This window comes from Podarcis raffonei, chromosome 8, assembly GCF_027172205.1.
Source record: "Podarcis raffonei isolate rPodRaf1 chromosome 8, rPodRaf1.pri, whole genome shotgun sequence".
Lineage (NCBI taxonomy): Eukaryota > Metazoa > Chordata > Lepidosauria > Squamata > Lacertidae > Podarcis > Podarcis raffonei.
The window spans coordinates 24,643,259-24,670,495 of NC_070609.1; the positions used below are offsets into that span (position 1 = coordinate 24,643,259).

General features: G+C 46.9%; 1 protein-coding gene across 2 annotated transcripts in view; it reads left to right on the forward strand.

Moving 5' to 3' along the window:
* Window positions 1–27,237, forward strand: part of ASAP3 (ArfGAP with SH3 domain, ankyrin repeat and PH domain 3) — a 71,406-nt gene that overhangs the window by 34,404 nt on the left and 9,765 nt on the right. For both annotated transcript variants that reach the window (XR_008331736.1, XM_053398610.1), the window contains exons 4-20: window positions 473–547; window positions 4,204–4,253; window positions 5,602–5,728; window positions 10,704–10,789; window positions 10,985–11,060; window positions 12,536–12,622; window positions 13,716–13,825; window positions 15,368–15,437; window positions 17,280–17,367; window positions 19,522–19,570; window positions 20,547–20,734; window positions 22,189–22,322; window positions 23,741–23,835; window positions 24,009–24,189; window positions 24,968–25,053; window positions 26,250–26,365; window positions 27,103–27,170. Coding sequence is in view for 1 of the 2 variants with exons in the window: in XM_053398610.1 (XP_053254585.1) it covers window positions 473–547; window positions 4,204–4,253; window positions 5,602–5,728; window positions 10,704–10,789; window positions 10,985–11,060; window positions 12,536–12,622; window positions 13,716–13,825; window positions 15,368–15,437; window positions 17,280–17,367; window positions 19,522–19,570; window positions 20,547–20,734; window positions 22,189–22,322; window positions 23,741–23,835; window positions 24,009–24,189; window positions 24,968–25,053; window positions 26,250–26,365; window positions 27,103–27,170 (1,686 nt within the window). In the remaining variant the exon portion in view is untranslated. The remainder of the gene's footprint in view (window positions 1–472; window positions 548–4,203; window positions 4,254–5,601; window positions 5,729–10,703; window positions 10,790–10,984; window positions 11,061–12,535; window positions 12,623–13,715; window positions 13,826–15,367; window positions 15,438–17,279; window positions 17,368–19,521; window positions 19,571–20,546; window positions 20,735–22,188; window positions 22,323–23,740; window positions 23,836–24,008; window positions 24,190–24,967; window positions 25,054–26,249; window positions 26,366–27,102; window positions 27,171–27,237) is intronic.

Below are 27,237 nucleotides of genomic sequence, written 5' to 3' on the forward strand. Positions count from 1 at the left end.
ACTGCCAGCTGTGGGTCAGTAAGGCCAGTGTGCAGAGATGGGGCTATAAACAGCATGACACCCACCCCTCACCCATTCCTTTTAAGACATGAAGGACTTCGTGAACTTAAATCGGGAACGTTCATTCACTGAGCACAGCTTCAGAATCCAACACAGGAGTCTGGGTTTTTCTTCCAAATACAGTTCTCTGAATTCCTTGGGGAAAGCTGGGAGGCATTCTAACCAGAACTGATCTAAAAACCCATATATAGCAATAAAATGAAATGAAATGAAATGAAATGCTGTGTGTGTTTAAAAATAATGACATGAGCTTCATTAAACTTTTGCTTCAGCTTTTCACTGAGATTTGGTTCCTACATCTGTGTTAGAAGCTGAAATAAAAATGCATCGCAAATGAATGCCAACCTGGGTAGAAAGGTCTGCCTAGCTGAGCACTAATGGCTGCCTATGTTTTTATTTGTGGCTCTTCCAGGTGCAGAATCTGAACAATATTGTCTCCTTTCCTCTGGACAGCTTGCTGAAAGGGCAACTTAAAGATAGCCGGCTGGTAGGTGTCCTTTAAAAAGTGTGTATGCATGGTGTGTGCTCAAGGCTGTAGTTGGGGAAGATGTGTCCAAACAGAGGTGCCTGGGCCCATGGTTTGATGTCCCAACACATCGCTTGTTCTGTTGTGCCAGTGTCTTGACAAACGCACCGAAGAATGGAAATCTCACATAAAAAGCACCCACAAAATGTGTGCAGTTTAAATGTGGACTTTTCTTGCATTCTTAAGAAAAAACAGATGCTCAAAACAGACCTATGATGTAGTGCCTGTGTAATTAAATGAATTGGGATGCAATTTACTGATTTATTATATTGCATTTATACCCCTCTCTTATTTACAAAAGATCCTAGGGTGGCTAACACTTCTGTGGTTAAAAAAGAAAAATACAAAAATGAAATAGACTTATTTAAAACATTTAAAAAACTGTTTAAAAAGATCTAAAACCAAGAAACCACAAACATCTAAAACAAATTTAGGAGCAGATGTAACCAAAGTTTTCAGCAGGTGTCTAAAACTGTGCAGTGATCATCTTTGCCCAATATTAGCAGGCAGGGAGTTCCAAAGTATAGGTTGTTGCCATGCTAAAGGAACGGCTCCTTTCAAACACAGAATGAACATGGCACGACACTTGCAGAAGTGCAAGATTGCAAGAAGTGCAATCTGCAGAAGATTCTGCAGACTGGAGGAATTGAGTCAGCATGTATAGGGTAAGGCGATCCCTTAAGTAATCTGGTCCCAAGCCGTTAAGTGCTTTGTACCAATAGTAACACCTTGAACTCAGCCCAATAGCAAATTGGCAGCCAGTGCAGATTTTTGAGCACAGGTGTGCAATATGCTGACTCTCGCTCATGCCAGCAATCATGCTGCAGCATTTTGTACAAGGGAAGCCCCACTTGGGGTACACTGCAGTAGCCCTGCCTTGAACTGGACCGCTTAGCCCATCCCTGCTAGCAAGTAGATATTATGTTATGCAGAAAACCCAGGCATGCTGCTTTTTTATTTTAAATTTTTTTTAGGAGAAGACTGTATCAGAAAATGTTTCTATGATGTAATGAAAGAGTGGTAATAAATTTAGCATATTCAGCTAAACCTCATAATAGTATATCATTAGGGTACAGTGGAATTGCACACGTATGCATATTTTATTGGGAGCATTCACCAAATGAGCTGCATAACTCTGCAGAGGAGCCGGCTGCCGGTGTCCACAGTAGCTGTGGAGAGCCTAGATCTCCTGCATTCATATTTAAATTCCATTTACATTGCTCCATACCTATACAATATATTTCTCAGGATATTAGCACAATATTCTGGATCAGTGTCAGGAAAGTGTCACTTTCTCGCTTTCTGTCTCTCGATAGGGATGGGCGGGAGGAGGAGGAGGAGGAAGTGAAATGTCCCAATGATACCCACAGCACTCACTCAAAAAATGTGGACATCAGTAATTGCAAGGAAGTGATCAGGCAGGCAGAGGAGGGATGGATCAACCTCCCTCTCTTCCTTTCCTCAACCCCATTCTGGGATTTTACCAACCTTTGGGCATAGACCCATGAGCACCAGATTCTTGCTGCTTTTCGTTTTCTTTTGATGGAAGCTCATTTTAGCAGTTTGTTGATTGCACCCTTGCAAGGCACCCTTGCCCAGGTCACAGAACCATGGTTCTCTGTGGCTTGGGCCATGGGACACAGGAAGCTGCCTTGTCGTTTAGTCATTTAGTCATGTCCGACTCTTCATGACCTCATGGACCAGAGCACGCCTGCACTCCTGTCTTCCACTGCCTCCCGCAGTTTGGTCAAACTCATGTTCGTAGCTTCGAGAACACTGTCCAACCATCTCGTCCTCTGTCGTCCCCTTCTCCTTGTGCCCTCAATCTTTCCCAACATCAGGGTCTTTTCCAGGGAGTCTTCTCTTCTCATGAGGTGGCCAAAGTATTGGAGCCTCAGCTTCAGGATCTGTCCTTCCAGTGAGCACTCAGGGCTGATTTCCTTCTGAATGGATAGGTGTGATCTTCTTGCAGTCCATGGGACTCTCAAGACTCTCCTCCAGCACCATAATTCAAAAGCATCAATTCTTCGACGATCAGCCTTCTTTATGGTCCAGCTTTCACTTCCATACATCACTACTGGGAAAACCATAGCTTTGACTATACGGAGCTTTGTTGGCAAGGTGATGTCTCTACTTTTTAAGATGCTGTCTAGGTTTGTCATTGCTTTTCTACCAAGAAGCAGGCGTCTTTTAATTTTGTGGCTGCTGTCACCATCTGCGGTGATCATGGAGCCCAAGAAAGTAAAATCTCTCACTGCCTCCATTTCTTCCCCTTCTATTTGCCAGGAGTGTGTTAGACTCTGACGTGAAAGACCTGGGTGCAAATCTCCACTCAGGTGGCCAGTCACTGCCTCTAAGTCTAACCTACCTCGCAGGGTTGCTGTGGAGATTATATGAGGGGAAGAACCATGTATGCCACCTTGAGCTCCCTTTCCTTTTGCATCACACCCTGGGATCCAGTTCATCAGCCTTTTCCTTTGACACCTGGGCTCAGAGCAGAGTGATGTCATCAAGTCCTGGTCTGTGGTGCAACCCTGAAGGCGTGGGGTGTTTGTCGAAATAGCAAGCCAGAGGCTGCAACTGCAGATACGCCATAAATCTCCTTGACTCCTGCCTTTTCCCTTCTCCTGCACAGGGAACCCTTGAGCTCTCCCCTCTTGTCCTTCCCTATTGAGGTAGGCTAGCTACTTCACACCTCTTTCACACCATACATTTTAAGCCCTTTGATACCACTTTATAAATGGTCACTGCTTGCCCCCAAAGAATTCTGGGAGCTGTAGTTTCTCAAGGGTGCAGGGAGTTGTTAGGGAAAACCCCTTTCCTCCTTCTAGAGTTGCAATTCCCAGAGTGGTTTAACAACCAATCCCTCTTCACAGGGAACTATGGGAACTGGAGCAACCCTCTGGATTGGTTGTGAGTAAGAAAGCAGGAAGTTGGGTGCTGACTGAAGGTGGACTGAAGTTTGTGGGCGGTTCTCCACTTGCCCTAATGGTCCAGCCTCAAACTTGCTTTTACTTTCCTCTTTTGCATGACTGGTGCTGTGTTGACAAGGATCTCCACTTGAAAAATTGAGCTTGACTATGTATGTATGTATGAACAAACACCCAGGCTGTTTTCTGCACAGTTGCCAAGTAAGAAACCAGCTTGGTTCCGAGCAATGAATGCAAAAGGCACTGGCGTTAGGGAATGATGCTTAGGCGCTTGAGGCATTAAAAAAATAAACAAACCCAGACTTTTGTTTTACTAAGCTCTTACAAGAATCCCTTAGCACTCTCCCCACATCCACTCCCCATAGCAGAATTCTGGCTCCAGGCCTGCTGAACAGATGCCCTTTCTGTCCCATGGCCAACTGGCCCTACGGTCCAGAAATCAACTGAAGTGCAGAGAAGCGAAGACTTGGATTTTTCAGCCTCTGGCCTGGGGAATACTTCTGTTGAGACGGCTTAACAGCTAACAACTTCTCCTTGCTGTAATCAATATGTTCGGCTTTCCTGGCATTGGCAGGAGGAAAGGTTTTGGTGGCTCGGTATGGGGTGGCTGCCCCCTCTTCCCATCTCTTTCCCCTCCCCCCGCCTTGGGGACTCTCCTGCTAACTCTGCCCCCCTCTGGCTTGGCAGGATTCCAAGAAGCAGATTGAAAAGGCCTGGAAGGATTATGAGACCAAAGTGTAAGTAACCCCTGCTGCCTCTGGCTCATTTCCCCATCTCCTCTCAAACAAAGGTGTTTTGTTGTGGGTTCAGCGGCATGGGAGGTGGCAGAGCTGGCGTCAGCCAATGAGATGGCTATTTATTTATTTGTGCCGCTGTGCTTTCCAGTACCATTCTGGTGGCTGTGCTAGAACCTGTAGCTTGCCAGCAGAAGGTCCCCAGGCTCAATTGTGGTGTTCTCCAGGAGGGACTGGAAAACGCTCTTTTCTGATATCTTGAATAGCTGCTATCTGTCAGCATAGATGAGAGGTGGACCTGTGGACCCTTCACATGCTATTGAACCATAACACCCATCCCCATTAACCATTGTCCTTGCTGGCTAGGGCTGGTGGGACTGTTTGGGGACACCAGGTTGGGCAAGACAGTTCTAGGTCCTCTGAAGCCTCCAGATCCGACTTGGGGAGGAGGATGAGATCTGCAAGGGGCTGATGGGAGTTGTAGTCTAGCAACATCTGGAAAGCTGGTTTCTCCATCCTTGCATGGGTAATACTGAGCTAAATGGACCAGTAGTTTGACTCTTATGTTTCCTAGCTCTGATCTCCATTATATTTCTGCGGGATCTCCCCCCCCCCATAAAAAACAACAGAAAAGTGTTTAGTTGTTGCATTGGTCACAGAGGTAATGAAATGGGCCACAGCAGTTGCATACCATGGGTGAAATTTAAAAAATACCCCTACTTAACACGTGACAATTTTCTTCTGCCATGTAGCTGCTTGCTTGCAGCCTGTATGAATACAACTGCAGTAGGATCACCACTTACGTACCACCAAGGTAAAAAGGATAGAAGACACATGCCTGTGTAGAATTGCATGCTCTAATTTGTATGTATGGGTGCCAATTTAGAAATAATTACTATTATGTAATTAGACATATAATATATAGTGCAGCCTGCCTTAACAGGAAAGGGTGTGAGTTGTGTTAGAACATAAGAAGAGGCCTGCTGGATCAGGCCAAAGACCCATCTAGTTCAGTATCTTGCTCTCATAGTGGCCAAACTGGATGCGCCAATGGGAAGCCCACAAGCAGGGCATTGGGTGCAACGGTGCTCTCCCCAGTTGCATTCTCCCCAGCATCTGGCATTCGGAGGCACACTGGCTCCTAGTACATCTAGGCTGGTGGCTGTCGCAGGCTCATACACAGTCGCCATCATCTCTAAACCATGGGTGTGGTTGGGATGGGGAACCTGTGTCCATCCAGATGTTGTTGGACTCCAACTCCCATCAGCACTCCAGTCAGAGCACAGCCAGTGATCAAGGCTGATGGGAGTTGTAGCTGTTGCATTATCTTTGGCATTCCTCGTTCCCCTAGAGCAAAGATGGAAAAGGAGAAGGAGCGAGCCAAGATATCTGGAGTCATTCAGGCCGAACCATCGGCTGCAGAAATCGCCGAGGACCTGCAGAAGGAGCGCCGCACTTTCCAGCTTCAGATGTGTGAGGTAGGAAGTCCCTGAAAATGATGGTGTTTGTTCCTCCTAGGATTGGATGCCTGACCCTGACAGCAAAGCCTTGGCTGGGCCCTGTGTGGGCATAACTGCATAGGTGCTTGGGGTTAACTGGCCCTCAGCAGCTACTTAGGCCCTTTGGCTGAAACCTAAAAACTCTGGGAGGCTTATTTGATACTTTCTGGCTGTTCTTTTGACCCAGGAGTAGAAAACTTTTTTTTCTTCACCTTCTCTTGGGGGTAATCTGTAGGGGCCTGGATGCTATTGGTGTATTGCTATTATTATATTGCTATTTGTTGCACTTACTAGTCGCTTTCTAAAATGAGAAGAAACTCAAAGCCACAACAAAAAAGGAGCACATAGATTAAAACCAACGTAAAACTGAAACAAAGTAAAAGCTAAAAACACAATCATATTTATAGAAAAGGTACTGGAGGAGGCCACAGATATCAAAACCCCTGCAAATTAAAGGCCAAACGCCTGGCAGGGGAGAAACCAAAGTTTTTGCCTGGCTCCTAAAAATAGATAGTGATGGCACCAGGTATGCCTTCCAGGGGGAGAGTGTTCCATAAGCAGGGAGCCACCACTGAGAAGGCCTGTTCTTGTGTTGGTTCACGTGGGGAGAGGTAGTCCTTGAGTATACAGAACGCGCAGAGAGACCAATATAGCTACTGTTCTGGAAAGCAAATGAGAGCAACTCCTTTCTGACTTTAGTATGCCTCCTAAACACACAATGCACGCATGTACACATGCCTACAAGTTTGTTCCTGGGAGCCTGAGGAAATACCTTCTTTTTCCCAAATCATGCAACCAGGAAAAAGGAAAGAAAGTTATTAAATTGGGGGGGGGGAGAGATGTTAAAACTGGTGGGGAATCCATTTGGCCTGGTGGGACACATCCTTATCTCCCATCCCCTTCCACAGGGCCAACTCTGAGAGGTGGGCATGGCCATCTCAGACATCATGATGGTGTCAGGTGAGTGATAGGTGGGTGGTCCTTTCCACTTCTCAAAATTGACACACAGCGTGGGGGGGGGGAAGGTCAGCTTTGCCACCACATTCCCTGGAGGGTGGGGGACATGCTGGCGTAGTAGCACCAAGCACAATTGAAACCAACCCCCCCTTCCCTTCAGCTGACGTGACCCAGTGATGCAAGCTGTGGTTTGGAGATAATGGCCTCATGGGCCAAGATGGGTGCCCTGGTGGGCCAGGATTGGTCCACAAACCAGACACTCTCTGCCCCTGCTTTGAAAAGCCAGGACAAATAAGGAAGAAATTAACAGGATGGAAGGAACTCTGATAGGATGGAATGGGAATACTCAACATGATGCCCTCCAGATGTTGTTGAAGAGCATATTCCAGCATTGGCCATGTTGGCTGAGGTTGTTGGGAGTTGGAGTCCAACAACATCTGGAGAGAACCACATTGGCCACGCCTGTGATGGAGAAGTGGGGCAACTTCAGCAGGCATCAGGGCTTAGAACGTCTCCTCGGCTGGAGGCCCAAACCTTTCCCTGTTGCATTTTTCTGGAAAGGATGCTTGGAAGAGGCCTAACTTTCACCAAAGGCCAGGGTAGGACTGGGGGAGACACAATAAAGCTAATGATAACAACCCCTCCCATGTAGGAAGGAATCCAAGCAGCTGGAAATGTTTTCTAATCGCTACACATCTCCCCTCCCCACCCCCCGCCTGTTTCAGCCCTGCTGTTCTCCCAACCAGTCATACAGCGCTGGATTGTCCCAAAGGTGTATTAAACACTTGGTGATTGGATGGTGGAATCCACAAATTTATGGAAACCACATACCTCTGGCAGCCTCTCCGCAGCATTGCTCGGCTGTCTCCGGAGAACATTTTTTCCATTGCATTCTGAAAGATTCTCTCTGGCTCCATGGAACTTGTTGCATATGCTTAAAGCCACCTGAGCCCTGGACCTGCCAAAGAATGACTTCGACTTGGCAAAAGGAGCTTGTCTTCCTTGCATGTTGCAATACGCAAGGGAGCCTTGCCTAGCAATACAGTGCTAGTTAGTTCTGTACATTTCCTGGTTGTTTGCGAGGCCCGCAGCTGTGGACGCGTCAAGACTTGTTTGTGTCTGTTACCAACAGCTGTCGTGTGTGACTTGCATTTGTCAGAGCAATATGTGCAGATATCGTGAAAAGGTGCGTTCATAGGGGCATCCAGACTTATCGGTAGTTGTGCTTCTAGCAGATCCACTGAAATCGGTGGGGCAGAATGGATACAACCAGGTAGATGTGGAGGCAGATCATAGCCTTGTGACTAGTAGCCATCAGCAGCCCTCTCCTCCATGCATTTGTCCAAACCTCTTTTAAAGCCATCTTGGTTGATGGCTTGGTCATTGCCTCCTGCAGGAGCAAGTTCCATAACTATGCGCTGCAGCCTTAGTCCCTGACACCATGAGAGACCAGGCACAACCCCCTTCTGTCTACTACAGCAGGAGGTAAGAACACATCTGCTTTTCTGGGTAGCCAAGTTGTAAGGGACACATTTCCCTTACTGCTGAAACAGCCCTCTCCAGCTTTTCAGAGCTGGGGGAGAAATCAGGGGCTCCGACTGCCAACCCCAACTTTCTGCTTGGAATTGGGGATAATTCCCTGTGCCTTCTTCTAAGCCAGGATGTGACACCCTTGGCTCTGGGCCCACATGTGGCTGGGATTCCCCCAGCTGCGCTCTGTACTCTCACCTAGTGCTTTTGCTGAATATGTATCCTTAGTGAGGCCTCTTGCTTCCTTCCTTGCTTAGATGGAGGCTGAGTTAAGTGTGTGTGTGTGTTTGTGAGTGTAAAGCCCTGGCGTTTGCACAGCCTGCTGTACAAAGGTGAGAGTCCAATCTGTTGCTTTGCCCCCTGTTCCCCTTGGGTCCATGGTGGCAAGTGACCACTGAGTTTGGTGGGGCAGATGGTAGGGCGGCCAACAGGAAGTGGAAACTGAGCCAATGATGAGCAGGGCCAACTAATTCTAGTGACATTCCCATCCTGCCTGCTGAATTCTGCAAGGGCAGTGCCGTGGGAAGCTGACAGCTAATGCAACCCTCTGGACTGTAGGCTCACAACCACACCATCCATTTTAAGCATATAGTCTCCCCCCCAAAAAACACACCACAGGAACTGTAGTTTAAGGGTACTGGAAATTGTAGCTCTGCAGTGGGAAAACTATAGTTCCCAGGATTCCTTGGGGGAAGCCATATGCTTTAATATGAGCCATATGAGGGACGCGGGTGGCGCTGTGGGTTAAACCACAGAGCCTAGGACTTGCCAATCAGAAGGTTGGTGGTTCGAATCCCGGTGACGGGGTGAGCTCCCGTTGCTCGGTCCCTGCTCCTGCCCACCTAGCAGTTCGAAAGCACGTCAAAGTGCAAGTAGATAAATAGGTACCGCTCTGGCGGGAAGGTAAAGCGTGTTTCCGTGCGCTGCTCTGGTTCTCCAGAAGTGGCTTAGTCATGCTGGCCACATGACCCGGAAGCTGTATGCCGGCTCCCTTGGCCAATAAAGCAGGATGAGCACCGCAACCCCAGAGTCGGCCACGACTGGACCTAATGGTCAGGGGTCCCTTTACCTTTATATACTTTAAACACATGATGTAAATGTGATCTAAGTAAATAGGCAGGTGATGGCTGATTGAGAGCCGACTGAGGTTGGTGGGGCAGTGCCGTAATCGCCCTGGTGAACCAGCCTCCAACAGTCTTTGGCTAGCACCGGTTGCTTCTGGAGCTGCTAATCATTAGCTTGTGAGGTTGCCCATGGAAAGATGCAGCCCTCCATCTGAAACCAGGTGCCTCTTGTTACTCTTGCCAAAGAGCAATAGACACTTGCCGTGGCGAGGATGGTGAGCGCTGCAGAATGGCGGACTCCTGCTTGTGAGTGCAAGACTTGCCTTCCTGTTGCACTCAGGTCCTGCTTGGCGGCTTCCTTTAATGACATCTGGTTGGCTGTCCTAAGAACCAGGATGGGGCTTCAGGATTCTTATGTTCCTGCAGTAGTTTCCGGCTGTTCTGTCTGTGGGGCCCCTTGGTGTAATGTTATGTACAGCTATTGGGGGATAGAAATACCTTCCTCACCCCCAGCTGCTTAAGGCAACAGTCTTTGCAGGTCGGTGAAACAGGTTAATGTGAGTTTGGGCTCCCGAGGGGCATTCAGCCATCTTGATATGTGGGGTTATCAGTTGTGCGAGAAATTGGAAGAGGAGGCTGACTGTTGGCTCCTTGTGAGCTGCAAAGGGTTGGGTTTTCCAGAAGGGTTAAAAAAGCTCCCCAGTCTTGGGCGGGTGGCAGCTTCCCTCTTCCTTTGTGTGGTTTCCCCCCCTTTTCTTTCTTCCTTGATTTGGGTGGAAGGGTTGGGGCTCCGCCAGCGAGTGAGTCATCCCTTTGAATAGCTTCACTGTTAAATAAATAACAGCACATGGAAGCACTCCTTCTTCGCTCGCAGCTCTGTGCCAGAGGAGCAATAGCAGGAGGGGAAAGATATGAGGCGTGTCTAGGATTTCTAGGGAAGCAGGCGCTTGTTTTACTTTTCTTTTAAAAAAAAATTATTTATTTTTTACTTATGCAACTTGTATGCTGCTTTCCCCCAAAGTGGCTGATGACTCAACAAGAATGCAAACTGGCACCTCAGCGTTCAAAACGCAGTATGCCAGTCCAGATAGATTCATTTTGATACTGTAAGCACTCTGAAATTTTAAATTCTAACATAAAATATTAAGGTGCATCAGTCAATATTGAATTACAGAATTGTAGGGTTGGAAAGGACCCCAAAGGTCATTTAATCCTAGAATTGTAGCGTTGAAAGGGACCTCAAGGGTCATCTAGTCCAACCCTCTGCGATGCAGGAATCTCAGCTAAAGGGAGAGAACAAAGTAGTCTCGCAGTGACAACTTTACCAACAACACCATTTTGAAAGATCTGTTATCATTAGATCCTGACCGGGCATTTTCCTTTTTTCTTCCCCTGTCATCTAGTATCTTCTGAAAGCCAACGAAAGCCAAATGAAGCAAGGACCAGACTTTCTGCAGAGCCTTATCAAGTTCTATCATGCACAGCACAAGTAAGCGCCTCAGGATTTCCAGCTTCCGGCCAGTTGCCCGCATCACTTCCTGTGAAGGGGCTTCTTAAGTGACAGCTGATCACTCATGTTTTGCTGTGGCTCTCTGACAATGCAAGCTAACTTCACAATGTCCTCTCTTGCCCTCCCTTTTTGAAACATTTCTTTTGCTGATTGAAAACGACAACACATTTCCAGTTTCTTCCAAGATGGCTGGAAGGCATCTCAGAACCTGTACCCATTCATTGAGAAGCTAGCAACGTCCTTACATGCAGTAAGTCATTAAGGGATCTCTCTCATCTAAAGCATTTGCAAGGGACTCTTAACTGCAAGTGCAGCTCTGGACTAAAGCACTGGCTTACTGCAGGGTGGGGAATCTCAGGCCCAGGGACCAAATTTGGCCCCCAAAGCCACTCTATCTGGCCCCCGAGACTCTACCCAGGACACACACCCCTCACTGGCCCTAGTTTGCACCTCCCTTTTTTTTTATAAGCATAATCCACATAACAGATTTATTGTTCTTTCAAATTAAATACAGTATCTGAAATTGTTAGGAGGCTTTGACATCTTACGCATGGCAAAGAGTTTATAAACAGATGAAGAAGCCAGTTCTCTATGAGCAGCAGGGGGGCATCGATGCCCCAGGTCACTGTGCCAACGCATCCTCAGTTGGCAGCACAGATGGCATCCTGTCCCTGTGCTTCTTAAAGTAGAAGTACTCCGTCATCCTCATTCCACTGAAGCCTTTGCTCTTCGGGCCTGCATGACTTCGGCATCCCGTTCTAGCTCATCCAAGAAGCGTTCTTGGGAGATGGAATGAATGGTGTAGGCATAAATTCCTACGACCACCGCGCCGATGCCGAGCGCCGTGAGGGCGTTGCGGGCCCTCAGGCCGCGCTGGGCCGCGTCCACCGCGGGGCTCGAGGCCAACCTGCCAGGGGCCCCGGCGCGGTGCAACTCCCACTGCCGCCGGACGCTCGAGGTTGGGCCACGCGGGGGTCCCACTCCTCCAGGCCCCGACGGAGACGGCGACGGCAATGACATTTTCCACGCCCGCTCCGGATCAATGGGAAGGGCCTACTGGGCGCGCCCTCACGGGGACGGCTGAGGCAGGGCGGCCATCTTTGTTGAGGGCCCACGGCGCCTAGTTTGCACCTCCTTGAGTGTTTTGCCTGATTGGAAAATCTCCTTGAGTTCTGACAATGCCTCTTGCTGGGTGGAGATTAAAGAGGGGCTTGTATGAGTGTGTGTATAAGGAATTATTCAAGTATGTGTAACTGTACTGACCCATATTCCTCCTCTCTTCTGTTGTTCTTTCCATTGTGAAGAGACCCGTGTGGTTTTTCACCTATGAAGTTCCATAAATAGTTACGTTTGAGGGTATAGCTGAATTCTTTTAAAAAAATAAAGCCCAGATTTGTAGCTTGTGGTTTGAGGGAGTCCATTGTGACAGAAGGGGTAAAACTGTCTGTCCTCCTTTTTGGAGAAGGTTCTGTCAATTAGAAATGTTTTGCATCAACCCCTCAAAGTTTGTAGAACCCTACAGTGAGATAGGTTTGTTCTGTGGGAGACTTCACTCTTGATTTTGCACCCCCTTAACTCCCTGGGATTAATAGAACAAGTCTCAACAGCAGAACAACGCCTAAGAATGTTGTTTGGAGGTGGTTGCTGCAGTGTTAGTGATGGGGCTGGACCAGGTTTGTGCAGCCTGCATCTGATTTGCCTCTTAGCATCTTCCTCCCTTTCTAGCTTCATCAGGTGAAGGAAGAGGAGGTCAAGCAGCTCACTCGCATCCGCGACTCCCTCCGAGGCATCCTGCAGCTGGAGAACAAAGGGGTGAGTTTCCTGTGAGCACTTTGTGTGTGTGTGTATGTGAAAGAGGTTGTGCACACCTTCGAGATCCCATTCTGTTTTAATTTGAGGCTGGATGGCTTTAAAAGAAGATGAGTCATTCGTGGAGGTTAAGGCTATCAGTAGCTTGTTGTTGATCATTACATTTATTTCCCACCTTTCTTCCAAAAAAGACCTCAAGGGTGGCAAACATAATTTTCCTCCTCCTCCAATTTTATCAACATCAAGCTGAGCTGTTGCGACTGCCCTGAGGTCTCCTTGCCAAGTGGGGATTTGAACCCTGGTTTCCTGTGTCCTAGTCCAACACTCTTAGCCACTATGCCACACTGACTTTCCCTACGATAGCTGTGTTCCACCTCCACTATTATTGGAGACAGCATGCCTCTGAATACCAGTTGCTGGGAATCGCCAATGGGAAGGCTGCCATTGCACTCAAATCCTGCTTTCAGGAGCTGCTTCTTACAGGCTGCTGTGAGAACAGGATGCTGGACTAGATAAGTCACAGGCCTGATCCAGCAAGGGCCCTTCTTATGCTCTTATATCACTTGATTCATGAAATCATAGTTGATCATTTATGTTTTGATTCGTTTAAATCTGGCTAGGTGTTTTGTATTGAAACAAGATTTTTGCATCACGCTTTGGTCATATGGCTGATCTTGCTTATACAGTGGATGCTCAGGTTGCGAACATGATCCATGCAGGATGCACGTTTGCAACCTGCAGCGTTCGCAACCCACGTCAGCGCACGCGCGGGTTGCAATTTGGCACTTCTGCGCATGCGCAAAGCGTGATTTAGCGCTTCTGCACATGCGCAACTGCCGAAACCCGGAAGTAAGCTGTTCCAGTACTTCTGGGTTTCAGCGGTCTGCAACCCGAAAAAATGCAACCTGCAGGGTCTATACTGCCCCCGCCCCTCCACCCAGGTCCTTGAACTAGCCTTGCTTGTGAGAATAGATTGCCTCCCAAAGGGATTTTGAGCCAGCGGCCATGTAGCTGTTTGTGGAAGGAGGAAGTTCACAATGGGGCATCCCATGTGTAGAATCGCTATATATGTTTCACATGTCCTTGCAACTCTCAGGAAAACCTCAGCAGGAAGAACTCTGGCAGTGGCTACAGCATCCACCAGCACCAAGGGAACAAGCAATATGGGACCGAGAAATCGGGTTTCCTGCACAAGAAAAGCGATGGGTGAGAATGTGCAATTGTCTTTGTGTTGGATCTCCAGAAGGTGGTGGCCAAAAGCGATGCAAATGTCTCTTTGGGAGGGTTCTTGCATCTCACTTGCGCTCCAACAGGTACTGCATGCACTGAGAGAGGTCTCTCCCCACCACCCCTTGGAATTAGGCTTTAAAGAAGTATTCTGTTGTGGTGCATCTGTGTGTTTGGTGACCACAACAGTTTCTCCAGTTTGCACATGAGGCCATGGACCCCAAAAGGTCAACACCACCTGCTATACGGGATGGTTTGTCTGAACCGTATTAGTGTTAGGATTGAGCTGGTGCAAAGCCAGGAAGCTTCCCGGCTGAGTGGGGATCTCATCCCTGATATCCTCATTCCTAGTCCCAACACTCTGACCACGCTGCCATGCTGGCTTGTCATTGCTTCCTGAGGAAAGCTTTCTATGTGATGCTAGTGACCCTCAGACATGCAGTTTTTTGCCTTGAACTTGACATGGCACAGTCTAGGAACAGCTGTTCCTGCATTTGATAACTCTGTAGTCTTTCCCTGGGATCCACCTTTAACCCAAACGTGCATTTGGGGATTCATTCTGTATATTTGCATGGTGGTTAGTCCTGTTGCAGCCACCTTAGATCAAGTTATGGACAAGTGTTTTCATGAGCTCAAGCGTTCAGTTTCTCCTGCTCAGCTTGGTTGATCATGTCTGTGCGTATATGCCTGTCACAGATAGTGCTGTTAAATGACCTTTCAAGCCTTAATTGTATTTTAAGGATCACCTGCACCCATATAAATAAGCCAAGACCTTGAGATTGGCTTCAGAGTCTCTGCTCTTGACTCCATCAGATTGGAGGGCGTAGCAGATGGGATCTTTTCAGTGATGGCCCCATATTTTTAGGGGCTCCCTCCTGCAGGAGACGCATCTGGCTCCATCAGTACAGGCTTGTGAATGAGCCTTTAAAACCCCATTTCTTTTCATAGCTTTTAGCTGACATGCTGAGCTGAACGACTTATAGTGTTGCTGCGTTTAAGTAGCCTGGTTTAATCATTAAATTTATTTTATATGAGCATGCTACTAGTCTATGAATTATTTTAAGCAACTGTATGTTTATTTGAATGGAGTTTTTGCTGTCTTGTGCTTCTGTTTATTTTTCTATAATAGGCTCTCTTGCAAGGGCTTTCCCCGAAAAATTAATCTAGAATTATGTAAAGTAAATGAATGAATAAGAATAAATCTCTCTGTGTGTCTGCATGCGCATGGATGGGCACACACCCATGTTTCATCCAGCTGACTTTTTCTGCCACCTGTTGAAGATTGGCCTTTAAAAGTGTTTGCCTGCAGTGATCCCACTGCAATAAAATTATTTAGCGTTTAGGGTGCAAAGGTGCTTCCCCACACACAACCATTAACTTGGCGGGATCCTTTGCCAAAAGAAAATGCATGCCAAGCCTCTTAAGACAGGAAGTCCAGCATTTTGCCATTTGTGACTTCCAGGGGAGATAATCTGGGATCTAAAACTGCATTTGCGCTGCCTTTCTTTCTTGGTGTCCCAGGATTCGGAAAGTGTGGCAGAAGAGGAAGTGTGGCGTGAAGTACGGATGCCTCACAATTTCGCACAGCACGGTACGTAGGGCTTATGGGAGGTGGGTGTGGAAATTCTTGCCCAAAGAGTTGCCTGAAAGCTACAGGTGTGTCCGCACTGATGTGCATTAAGGTTTTTTAAAGGAATTCCTTCAAGGCTTTAGCGAATGTACGATGTCCGGGATGGGGCAGGAGTGTGTGGTTGGGGAAAACCAACGGGCAGCCCAAATGTGGAGGCTTGCAGGATAGACTTGACCGGTGGCTGGAGGTTCCCCACACAAGAGCCATTGTGTGGTGAAGAGGTCAGAGTGGTAACCCTAGAATCTGGGAGAGCCCAAGTTCAAATCCACACCCAGTCATATGAAACCCAATGGGTGTCTTTGGGTCTGTCCCTATCTCTCAGTCTCTCCTCCCTCAGAAGGCTGAAAGGGAGAGGGCGGGAAAGTGTCTACGCCACCTCCAGCTCTTTGGAGAAATGGAGGGAAGTAAGTGTAATACAGTGGTACCTCGGGTTAAGAACCTAATTCGTTCCGGAGCTCCATTCTTAACCTCAAACTGCCCACTTTAGCTAATGGGGCCTCCTGCTGCTGCCTCGCTGCCAGAGCACGATTTCTGTTCTCATCCTGAAGCAAAGTTCTTAACCCGAGGTACTATTTCTGGGTTAGCGGAGTCTGTAACCTGAAGCGTATGTAACCCGAGGTACCACTGTAATAACGAAATGAAATAAAATCATTTTGCCTCTCTCGGCTTGCCCTGCTAATATCTTGCCACTCTGTTGAAGATGGTTTTGGATGGGGCCTGTGGTTAGCAGGGAGGCTGGGCCCCCAGGTCCCTTTCCTGTCTTTGCATCACCTATCAGAATTCATTTTCTTTTCCTCAGCCAGCTCCTCTTTCTCCATTCTCTTCCATCCAGTTTTCTTGTAGGTATTTGTTTCCAAACACACTGCTTTCCTTTCCTTTGGACCACATCAGCAAGGCCGAGAGGGGGATCTTGCTCTCCATATACACAGCCGAGGCTTCCACCTCGGGGACGTCACTTTGGTGCTGCTAATCCAGCTCTTTACTTCACCCCCAGAGGTGCACTCCATTGTCTTTCAAGACAGATGGGAAGCCAACAGCAACGTGTTTTATTCCTTTCCGCATCCTAACTCATACTGTTTTTTGTTGTTGCCTGTGTGGTCCTCAGACCTTCCTGTGGTGGTCATAACCACTTTCCCCCTTAGTGGTTATGGATTGCTGCTTGTGTCAGGTCTGGTTTTGTAAATTGCACTTTGATGTGGTAAAATAAAAGCAGAAAACCCTAAACCCACAAGGTGATTTGACCAGGTTTCATATGTGTCTAATATGTGGTTTGAATATGCCCTCTTGTGGTTAGAATTGGTATTTTCTGTGCCAGAGAAAATCCTATAGCAGGGATCATCAACCTTTTTCAGCCGGTCCACCGTCCCTCAGACCATGTGGTGGGCCGGACTATATTTTGGAACGAATTCCTATGCCCCACAAATAACCCATAGATGCATTTTAAATAAAAGCACACATTCTACTCATGTAAAAACACCAGGCAGGCCCCACAAATAACTCAGAGATGCATTTTAAATAAAAGGACGCATTCTACTCATGTAAAAACACGCTGATTCCCAGACACTCCACAGGCCGGATTGAGAAGGTGATTGGGCCACATCCGGCCCCCGGGCCTTAGGTTGCCTACCCCTGTCCTATAGCCTCCATTCTACTCCTATGTGGTACATTGTAGATACGGAGGAATCTTGCCCATTCCACTTCCATAGTTTTCCAATCTGAAGCTCAGGGACCTCGGGGTGAATAGAGGCCATAGGGAAGAGTCTGCTCGCTACTCCGCTACCATTTCTCTTGCCTTTTTTGCAGATAAATCGGCCTCCCGTCAAGTTAAATCTGTTGACCTGCCAAGTGAGGCCTCATCCAGAGGATAAAAAGTCCTTTGACCTTGTGACACGTAAGTGTATTTAAACCGTTGTACTTCATGCACCCTGCGGGCGAGACCAGTGGCGGGCCTGACGGTCAAGAAGGCAGTTTCTGCACAATGCTGTAGAGGAAAGCGAGGGGCAAAGGGGGGTTGTCAATGTTGGAAGATAGCTCATCTAAGGGAAGGGAAGCTCTGGTCCTAAACCTCCACTGGCTTGCAGGATCTCTTTGGGAGAAGAAAGGCTAAGGAATAAATCCTACACAAATCTGGAGTGGAGTCCCTAGGATGGTTGGATGACACCTTGTAGGCCTCCTTCCAGCAGCTCCTGTAGCTGGTACCAAACTTATTGCTCTGCTTTCCTTTGGGCCACATGAGTGAGGCTGAGGGGGGATCTCCATACACGCTGCCCAAGGTTGTGCCCTGGGGAGGTCACTGGTGCTGCTAACATAGTGATTTGAATTCACCCCTGAAGGTGCACTCCATTGTCTCTCGAGGCAGATGGACGCCCCAAACCAACCACAAAGGATGGGCTTCAACTATGTTGTTGCATGCAGGGAATGAGGACGTGGCAGCATGGCTAACATCAATTTATTGGCATTTACCTAACTCTTACAACTCATTTACCTACGGGTTGTTGTTTTTTTTTAAAAAAAACCCAATATTTTCCTAAACATTATCAAGAGTATTGATAACATCAAGCAGTTTTTCTGAAGCAAAACACTTGCTGCTCTGCAGGTTGAGATGAACTTTACCCCAGAGGTCAGCTGCAAATCAGTTTCATCTGAAACTCTGAAAAACAAACATTTAAATATGTTCATTTTTTAAATAGTGACTTGGGGGGGTTGTATTTTTTTTTTAAAAAAATATACAGTTTCTACTAAGCCTACAAACATTTTCTGTTCTTGTAATTCATATAAATATCATTGCCCACTCCACAATATACAATGATGCATAATAAATAAGAAAATGCAAACACTTGAACCGTATCTTGGAAATCTGTTGTTTCTAAATATCACAAACAATATCATTTCTTAATGAATCCTTCAGAATTTGCCTTCTCGGAATTGTTGTAATATATTTTTAACCTATCATTGAGAACTGTGAACTGATGTGAAAGTTACAAATATATATGCCTGACTTGGTATGTATTAGTCACATGTAAAGAGTTTGTTCTTAACTATTGGTTGGTCTTTGGGTGATTTGCAGTAGATCACCAAGGACACATCACTCCCAGTATTCTAACAACAGCAACAACTCTTACCCATAAACAAAAACAAAATGAAAAATAGAATTCTGAAATGAACAAAACTTGGGTGGAAGAAACCAGGACTGTATTTGTGTGTGAAAGGACTGTGAGCACATTTCTGCTACCAAATACAAATTCCTGGGCTGAGACAATACTCGCAGGTGCCCTGTTCTTTAGTTCTGTGTATATAAGTTTTTTTCTTTTTTTGCATGAAGTTGCACATATATGCTTAACATGTCTGCTCTTTGCTCTTTATGCGTAGAGGCTGGGGGCTATGCAGGGGTTCTCCCAGCCCTAGATTGAGGGACTGTCCAGGATTTGGCTTAATGCAGACGACAAACCCCTTTAATTCCCCCTGGTCCAAGCGGCATTGTCCTACAGCTACTATTGTCCCACAACTTCTCCTCCATAAATCCAGAGATTCCTTATGCAATTGATGTAGAGCTCCTATTCAGATTGTCGAAGTGTAGGGAATCTCCATATTTAGGGAAGAGAAATTAGGGGCTGCAGTAGTTGGAGGAGGGTTTGCAGTCTGCATTAAGCCACAGTATGAACTGGCCCTGATATTCAGGCAGCTGCCAAAGGGTCTAACGCTACCTGCCATTTGGGAACATGCATTGGGGGGAAGTTCTTTGCAGCTGAGATTGCAAGATTCCTGGACTGAGCAGCTGGATGGCCACTGAGCTCCCTTCCCATTTTAAAATACCATGAACTCTGGTTGTTGTTGTTGTTGTTGTTGTTATGCTACAAGCTGAGGGAAGTTTCATGCTTCTTTTTTACTCTTTTTTTAAAAAGATATTTATTAAAGTTTTCAAATTTAATACAATCAAAAAAGAATCAAAAAAGCAAAAGCAAAAAAGTTTAAAAACACATAAAGTTCACAATACTTATTTTTCAATGACATATTTCCCTGACCTCCAAGTTTCCTCTCCTTACAGATAACAGGACGTACCACTTTCAAGCAGAGGATGAGCACGAATGTATTGTGTAAGTCGCTTGCTGCTTGTTCTCTCTGCCTTAGGCCTCCTGCCCCTCTGATTGGGGAAAACTGCTTGTAGCATTAGTGAGGGGAACAAGCATTTGCTAAGGGGGAAATAAACATGTTCTTACTTCTCTTCCTGCTGTTACATCCCTGGTTTGTTTTGGGTTTTTCTCTCCCAAAGGGCCCATTGCTCAGTGGTAGAGAATCTGCCTTGCACGCAAAAAGATGCCATGTTCAACCCCTGGCATTTCCAGATCCTGGTCTGAAACCCTGGAGAGCTGCTGCCTGCCAGTTTTCCCCAAAGTATCCTGGGAATGATAGTTTGTTGAGGGTGCCGAGAGCTGTTAGGAGACCCCAGTTCTGCGCACGGAGCTACAGTTTCCAGAGTGGTTTAAGAGTCCATCCCTCTACCCAAGAAACACTGGGAATTGTAGCTCTCTGATGGGAACAGTGGTCTCCTAACAACTCCCAGCACCCTTAACACACTAGGGTTCTTGGGAATCATTTTGGGAAGGCTGTGAAAGTGGTAGGATCACTGCTTTAGATGTATAGTGTGGGTGGAATGTCAGTGTGGACAATATTGAGATAGGTGACCCCAGTGGTCTGCTATTTCGAATGCCTAGTAACTTTTCATCTTTAGGTAATAGTATCATAAGATCTGGAGGGCAATATCCTGATACTTATAAATAAAGCAAATCTGTTTTGAAGCATTAATACCTCCCAACACCGACAATCATTTTTCCCATGAATGAAACAACCCAAATTTTATGTTTTGTGTTTCTGTGTTAAATTCGTATTCACCTGTATTGGTTTTTTTTAAAATTCTTGAATGTTACTGAAGTATGTGCTCTTGTTTAAAGAAATGAAAGTATTTATTTAAATATAAAAAAGCCTTTCTTTAGTGATTGCAGCCATGAAAGGCATTTGTCCTGGCCTGCGAATTAAATGGGTTCCTGATGAGTGTTCTTTCCCACGAACCAGGTGGGTGTCGGTGCTCCAGAACAGCAAAGACGAAGCACTCAGCAACGCTTTCAAGGGGGACCCAGGGGGGTGCGTGTCTTCGGCCGGCAGCATGGCAGATGGGGGGCTGCAAGAGCTCACCAAACTCATCATTGGTGAGGTGAAGAACATGCCAGGCAACAGGCAATGCTGTGACTGCGGAGCCCCAGGTAGGTGCAGCAGGGATGGGTGCTGCAAGTCAACATGAAAGGATGTGGATGCCATTGCCTTGTCCAGATTTTCCCAGTACTTTCCCCGCCTTAAAATCGCAGCAGGGAGAAGAGGAATGCTTATCTGAGCAAAATCCACCTTTGCTCTGCAAAGCACACCTGCATTTTCAGACCATGAAGTCGTAATTTTCTGGAAGGAAGATTTTAGAAAATCTCCAGAGATTGCTGCTTTTGATGCTGCTATGATGCATGCTACATAGTATACTATAAACTTTGAAATAAAAAGGTAAAGGACCCCTGTCAGTTAAGTCCAGTGGTGAACGACTCTGGGGTTGCGGCGCTCATCTTGCTTTTAGTAGCTGAGGGAGCCGACGTTTGTCCGCAGGCAGTTTTTCCAGGTCATGTGGCAGCATGACTAAGCTTCTGGCGAAACCAGAGCAGCGCACGGAAACGCCATTTACCTTTCTGTCGGAGCAGTACCTATTTATCTACTTGCACTAAATACCTAGGCAAAAATATTTAGAGAAATCTTTAGCAGTGATATGGATATTACTACATATCTGGTGTTTGGTACAGACATATCTGTAATGTTTAATGCCACTAAATTCGCAGCGAAGGCTGCTCAGCTTTAGACAAGGACATGCGTCCATGCGTGAACCTAAGATTTTGTTTTTTATGTACAGGGGTTGACCGTTTTGCACACGTCCAATTGACATGTGGGCCCTTTTGGACCCAGAAGAGGGTGTGGTGGGCTTATGGGCGCTCCACCAACACATGCAGGGGCCAGGAATGGACCTCCTATACAAAATGGTTGCCACTTGTATGTTTTTATTTACTGTGTGGGTCAAGCTTTTATTTTTGTTAAGAAGTTAAGTTCTTAAGTTGTTTGGCTACAACTGTATTTGGTTGCCTTAATAAAGGATTTGATTTGATGCGACCTCTTACAAAATCCAAGGCCCAAGTCTCCATAAGCCTTCTGATCCAATGGGAATATTTCCATTATTATTATTAGTTTTTCCTTTATTACTCACAAGTATATCTTTACATCTTACTTTATCTCACAATTATACATATTCTTGTTTTTAGAGTATGTTCGTACTTATTATTGTCATAGATCGACATGTATTACTGTACACAAAAAAGAAAAAGATGCCATTTTAAAATCATAATGTTCCTCATAAATGAATGACTTCCCGTCTCTTCCATTTTGTACTAATAAACGTATTGCCTATATTTGTCCAGTGGGAATATTTCCATGTCAGCCCAATTGAAATGGATGAGGGCTGTGCCAGAGAGTCTCTTAGCCATTGCCTTCACTTCCATGGGGCTTCCAGCAACTTGTACCCACTGTCCTTTTGTAACCTGCTTACATGTCAAAGTGGGAAAGGAATGAGTCTTGGCGGGGAGAAAACGCCTTTTTCATGTAGCATCTCTGTACTTGGCTTCTCTCTCAGATCCCACGTGGCTCTCCACCAACCTTGGCATTCTGACATGCATTGAGTGTTCAGGGATCCACCGTGAGTTGGGGGTGCACTACTCCCGAATCCAGTCCTTGACCCTGGATGTGCTCAGCACTTCTGAACTGCTGGTAAGCACAAAGGCTGTGCGTTGGAAACAGGGGGCGCTTCCCCCACTTCTGTTTTGCCTCCTTACTTCTCTCTTTCGTAGCGACACTGCCAAAGTTGCTTCCTCCATGGTGGCATCAAGTTCTTTGGCATCCTGAACTCACCGGCACAACAGTGGGAAGCTAAATCTGGTGTAAAACCAGATATCTTTGTGCCTACAAACAGATTTTAAATCTAGCAGGAACCGGCTAAGTGCCCTTGAGGTTGCTTTAGATGAAGGGTAGGGGATCGCTGGCCCTCCAGGTGTTGCTGGACTCCCAACTCCCATAAACCCCAGCCAGCATGGCCCAATGGTCAAGGATGATGGGAGTTGTAGTCCCAACAACATCTGGAGGGCCATAGTTTCCTCAGTCCTGCTGCTTTAGATCTCTTCTTGCATGACAGTAGCTGCTGTGTCCCTAAGAGCAACACATTGTAAAGTGATGCCGCCGGGAAAGGCAGAAGCAGTAATAGCCCAAAATAGGAATAGGGAAGCTGTGCCCCCCCTAAAGCTGCTGGACTCCAGCTCCCATCAGCCCCAGCCAGAATGGTCAATACTCAGGGGTTATGGAAACTGTAGTCCAGCGTATGTTCCCCACCCTGGCCCTAAAACAAAGAAGGAAAGGCTCCTTGTGGAGAATTAATCAGGGACCCCTTTTCCTTTTTATACTCTATGCCTTTTCATACCTTCAGGGTGGTTGTGGGGACTTAAAATATATATTGGGTTAAAATGCCGTCATTTTCTTTTAGCGTATTTTAGATTTTCAAGGATAAGAGAAAGTAATCAAAATGCATAAACATATTATAGAAATGTATCCAGAGCAAATCATCCCATCACGGCAACAAATACAGAAAGTTAAGCAGCAAAGAGTTTCCTAAATCCTCTTATCCCTGCCCTCCTCTAAAGGCTCCCTAAACAAAGTAGATTTCACTTGCTGTCCAGAGTAGAGAAGGCTGAGGGGAGGCCTTTTGCCTTGGATTGCCTTACCAACTAGCCAAATGGACAACTATGGGAAGCTTTTCTGCCTACAGTATTATTATTGTCACATGGCATCCTTAGGCAACACCCACTGCTCATGCCTGCCCTGGGCCTCCTTTTCATTTTCTACCCCCCTGGCCAGACAGTTGGGTCTAGCCTATGTTCCCATTTCCCACAATGCCCTGTTTCCCTGGGGCATTGTGGGGAGTGTTTTTAATGGTGCGCTCGCATCGCTTCTCAGAGAACCACTGATCCTCCCAAACCATTGTCAGGAAGCCCGGGAAGGCCTCTTAAAACAGAAGAGGGGGCATGGCAGGGAGAGATTTTGCCCAGGACCTCCCCCCCACCTACCCACCCAAAGCCTGTATGTCTTTGACGCTTCATGGAGATACATAACACCAGTTCCTTTCCTTGTTCTTACAGCTGGCAGTCAGCATTGGCAATGCCAAGTTTAATGAAGTCATGGAGGCCACTTTGCCAGTCCCTGTTAGCCCGAAACCCTCCTCAAGCAGCGATATGTGAGTAGAAACTGAAACGGGTGGTGGGATGTGTGTGTGCGCGCATTGGTTGTTAACCAGAAGGTTGGCGCTTCGAGCCCACCCTGGGACAGCTGTGGGCAGAGTTTCCTGCATTGCAGTGGGTTAGACGACAGGTGCCGTGTTTGAGACCTCTCCGTCTTCCCTCCACGCAGGAATGCCCGGAAGGAATTCATCATGGCCAAGTACATGGAGCGCAAGTACGTTCACAAAGCGGCCAGGGATGAGCCTTGCCGCCTCTGGGAAGCAATCCGGAGCAGGGATCTCCTGGCTCTGCTTCAGGCCTTTGCAGAGGGCCACGACCTGTCCAAACCTCTAGCCAGCCCCGAAGGCCAGGTGAGCAGAATAAAACTGAGTGTGTGTGCAGGGGAAACACTGGAACGAGGTGTGAGCCATCACTTAGCTAGCTGGAAGCATTTCGGCATCACAAGACCCCATAAATAATGGCCTGCCACATTGTGGTGGCTGGTTTCCCCAGCCACTCTGGCTGGCTTACAGCATATATAAGGTAAAGGTAAAGGGACCCCTGACCATTAGGTCCAGTCGTGGCCGACTGGGGTTGCGGTGCTCATCTCGCTTTATTGGCTGAGGGAGCTGGCATACAGCTTCCAGGTCATGTGGCCAGCATGACTAAGCCGCTTCTGGCAAACCAGAGCAGTGCACAGAAACACCGTTTACCTTCCTGCCGGAGCGGTACCTATTTATCTACTTGCACTTTGACATGCTTTCGAACTGCTAGGTGGGCAGGAGCAGGGACCAAGCAACGGGAGCTCACCCCATCACTGGGATTTGAACCACTGACCTTCTGATCGGCAAGTCCCAGGCTCTGTGGTTTAACCCACAGCGCCACCCATGTCCCGGCCAGAGCATATATAAAACATAGTAAAACATCAAACATTAAAAACTTCCCGATATGGGAGTGGTTGGTAGAGGCAGGGAGCCCACACAGCAGATGTCGATCCAGAGCCAACACCCAGGCAGCTTACACAGGATTTCCTTTGACTTGTGGTTGGTTGGTTTTTGTCCTTCCCCCACCTCATCTGACTTGATCTATCAGAGCAGAGCTCTAGCACAGAAAGGATTGCCAAGTATTGCCTCTTTGCCCTTCTCATAGGAACCAGGTGAGCGGGCTTTGCATCTGGCTGTGCGCTATGCCAACAAGACCTCCCTCCCCCTGGTTGACTTCATTATACAGAATGGGTAAGGCTCAGCGTGGAGAACTCTCCACTACCTATAGACAAGGAAGTATTCGGGAAGGCAGAATTCTGCACATATAGTTGTGCAATCAGGTTCAGTTGGATGTGATATCACTCTGCCTAATAGTGGGCACAGCTGGTGGGTGCTGATAGAAATGGGGCCACCGAGAAATCAGGGTCACCCCTAAAGAATCCTGGGAACTGTAGTTTATGAAGGGTGCCAGGAATTGTACCCTTGTGCCAGGGAACTGCAGTTCCCAGGAGCCATGTGCTTTTAATGTATGGTGCAGATGTGACCAAGGAGGAGTTATCAAGCTTGCTTAAGGAAATCTTGAGTTTTCCAAAGGTACAAAATCTTTAGACACAAAAACCTAAGGAGATCCCTGCCCTCCCAAATAGCCTGATAAGAACTGAGCATGCTCAGTGGGCACAGAATGTGAGAAATGTTAGAAAGAAATGTAAAACTAGAGGTGTGGGGATAGAGAAATGGAGTGTCCTGTTTGGAAGGAATGGCTGGCAAGAGCCCTGAACTCAGAGGAACATAGAAAGTGGCCTTACCCGAGTCAAATCATTAGTTCTTCTAGCTCAGTATTGTCCACACTGACTGGCCATGGTTCTTCAGGGTTTAAGGCTAAGGTCTTGCCCAGTTTTACATGGAGATGAGGCAGACTGAACCTGCGTCCTTCTGCATGCAGCCTCTGAGCTATGGACTCTCTGCTCTCATTAAGTTTAGTGTATTATTGTTGATGCAGGTCCAATTTGCAAAACGTATAGGTGGAATTCAACTAAAATTTTGCATTAGTGCAAGGGGATTTCCCCTCCTCTCTTCCCCACCCCCCATCCTGTGCACACACTATGCCACCCCAAAATCTGCTCTGGAGGGTTGAGGGAACCCCTAGAACAGATTTAGGGAGAGACTATTCTGTTGCACAAGGAGAAATCCTGGTGCCAACGGAATTATCTGCTTAGTGCTGCGTTGCACACAGCCCCAAGAGTCTGAATTTCTGGCTAATTCAAACTTCTTTTCTAAAGTAAAGACAGGAAGGGGTGACTGAGAAGCCTGGAGAGAGGAGATGGACATGGGGAAGATTAAGGAGATCTCCCCTGCAGCCATGAGAACTGACAAACTAGGCTTTGTGTTTTCAGTTTCTTTTTTTAAAAAAGCTGGATTTTGCCCTTTGTTGTCTTGTCTGTGTTCAGGGGAAATCTGGACCGGCCCACTCCAGATGGGAGCACAGCCCTGCATTATGGGGCTCAGTATAATCAGCCCAACTGCATCAAGCTCCTGCTGAAGGGGAAAGCCTCTACAAATGCAGGTAGGATATGGCCCCCAGGTGACTTCCTCTAAGATGCGCAAATACATAAGCACACTTCTCTTCAGGCATGCACAAAGTGAGCCTTGGTTTGGTTATTTCATAAAATTTACACACTGCTTGATTGCAAAAAACATCAAAGCAGTTTGCAAAATAATAATAATAATAATTAGACCATAAAATTCTTGGTAAAAGCAGTTAAAAACAACAATTTAAAGTGTTCCGGGGAAAATTGACGATAAACTAAAAGCAGGTTAAAACACACATCGGCATTCTGGATAAGCTCGCCTAAACAAAAATGTTTTTAGCAGGTGCCAAAAAGAGTACTTGATAAGTGAAAGCGCCCGGCTGATGTCACTAGGCAGGGAGTTCCAAAGTTTAGGTGCCACCACACTGAAAGGCATTATGTGGCACCTGTAACAGGAACAGTTCTGCGGATTGAAGCGGATATATATGGGGCAAGGAAATCTCGGAGGCAAAGTTATTAAGGGCTTTCTATACTGATAGCAGCAACACCTTGAACTCACGCCAATAGCAAGTCAGCAGCCGGTGCAGATCTGTGAGCGAGGTGTTATATGCTGAAGCGTTCTGCACTAACTGCAGCTTCTGGCTCAAGTGCAAGGGATGCCCACATACGTCAACAGCTCTATGCCCTCTTTCAAGTGGGGGTAATATATTAAAATGCCCCCTTCCCCGCCCTCCACACCTCCTACAGCTTTGCTTTGTTTTTCTCTGTTCAGTAAATGCAGCTGGTGAAACACCTCTGGATGTGGCGAGGAGGTACAAGCATACTGAGTGTGAAGACTTGGTAGGTTGGGGGTGAAGCTAGGGGTCATCTGTGAAGCATTGAGAGCCAACATGGTGTGATGGTTAGA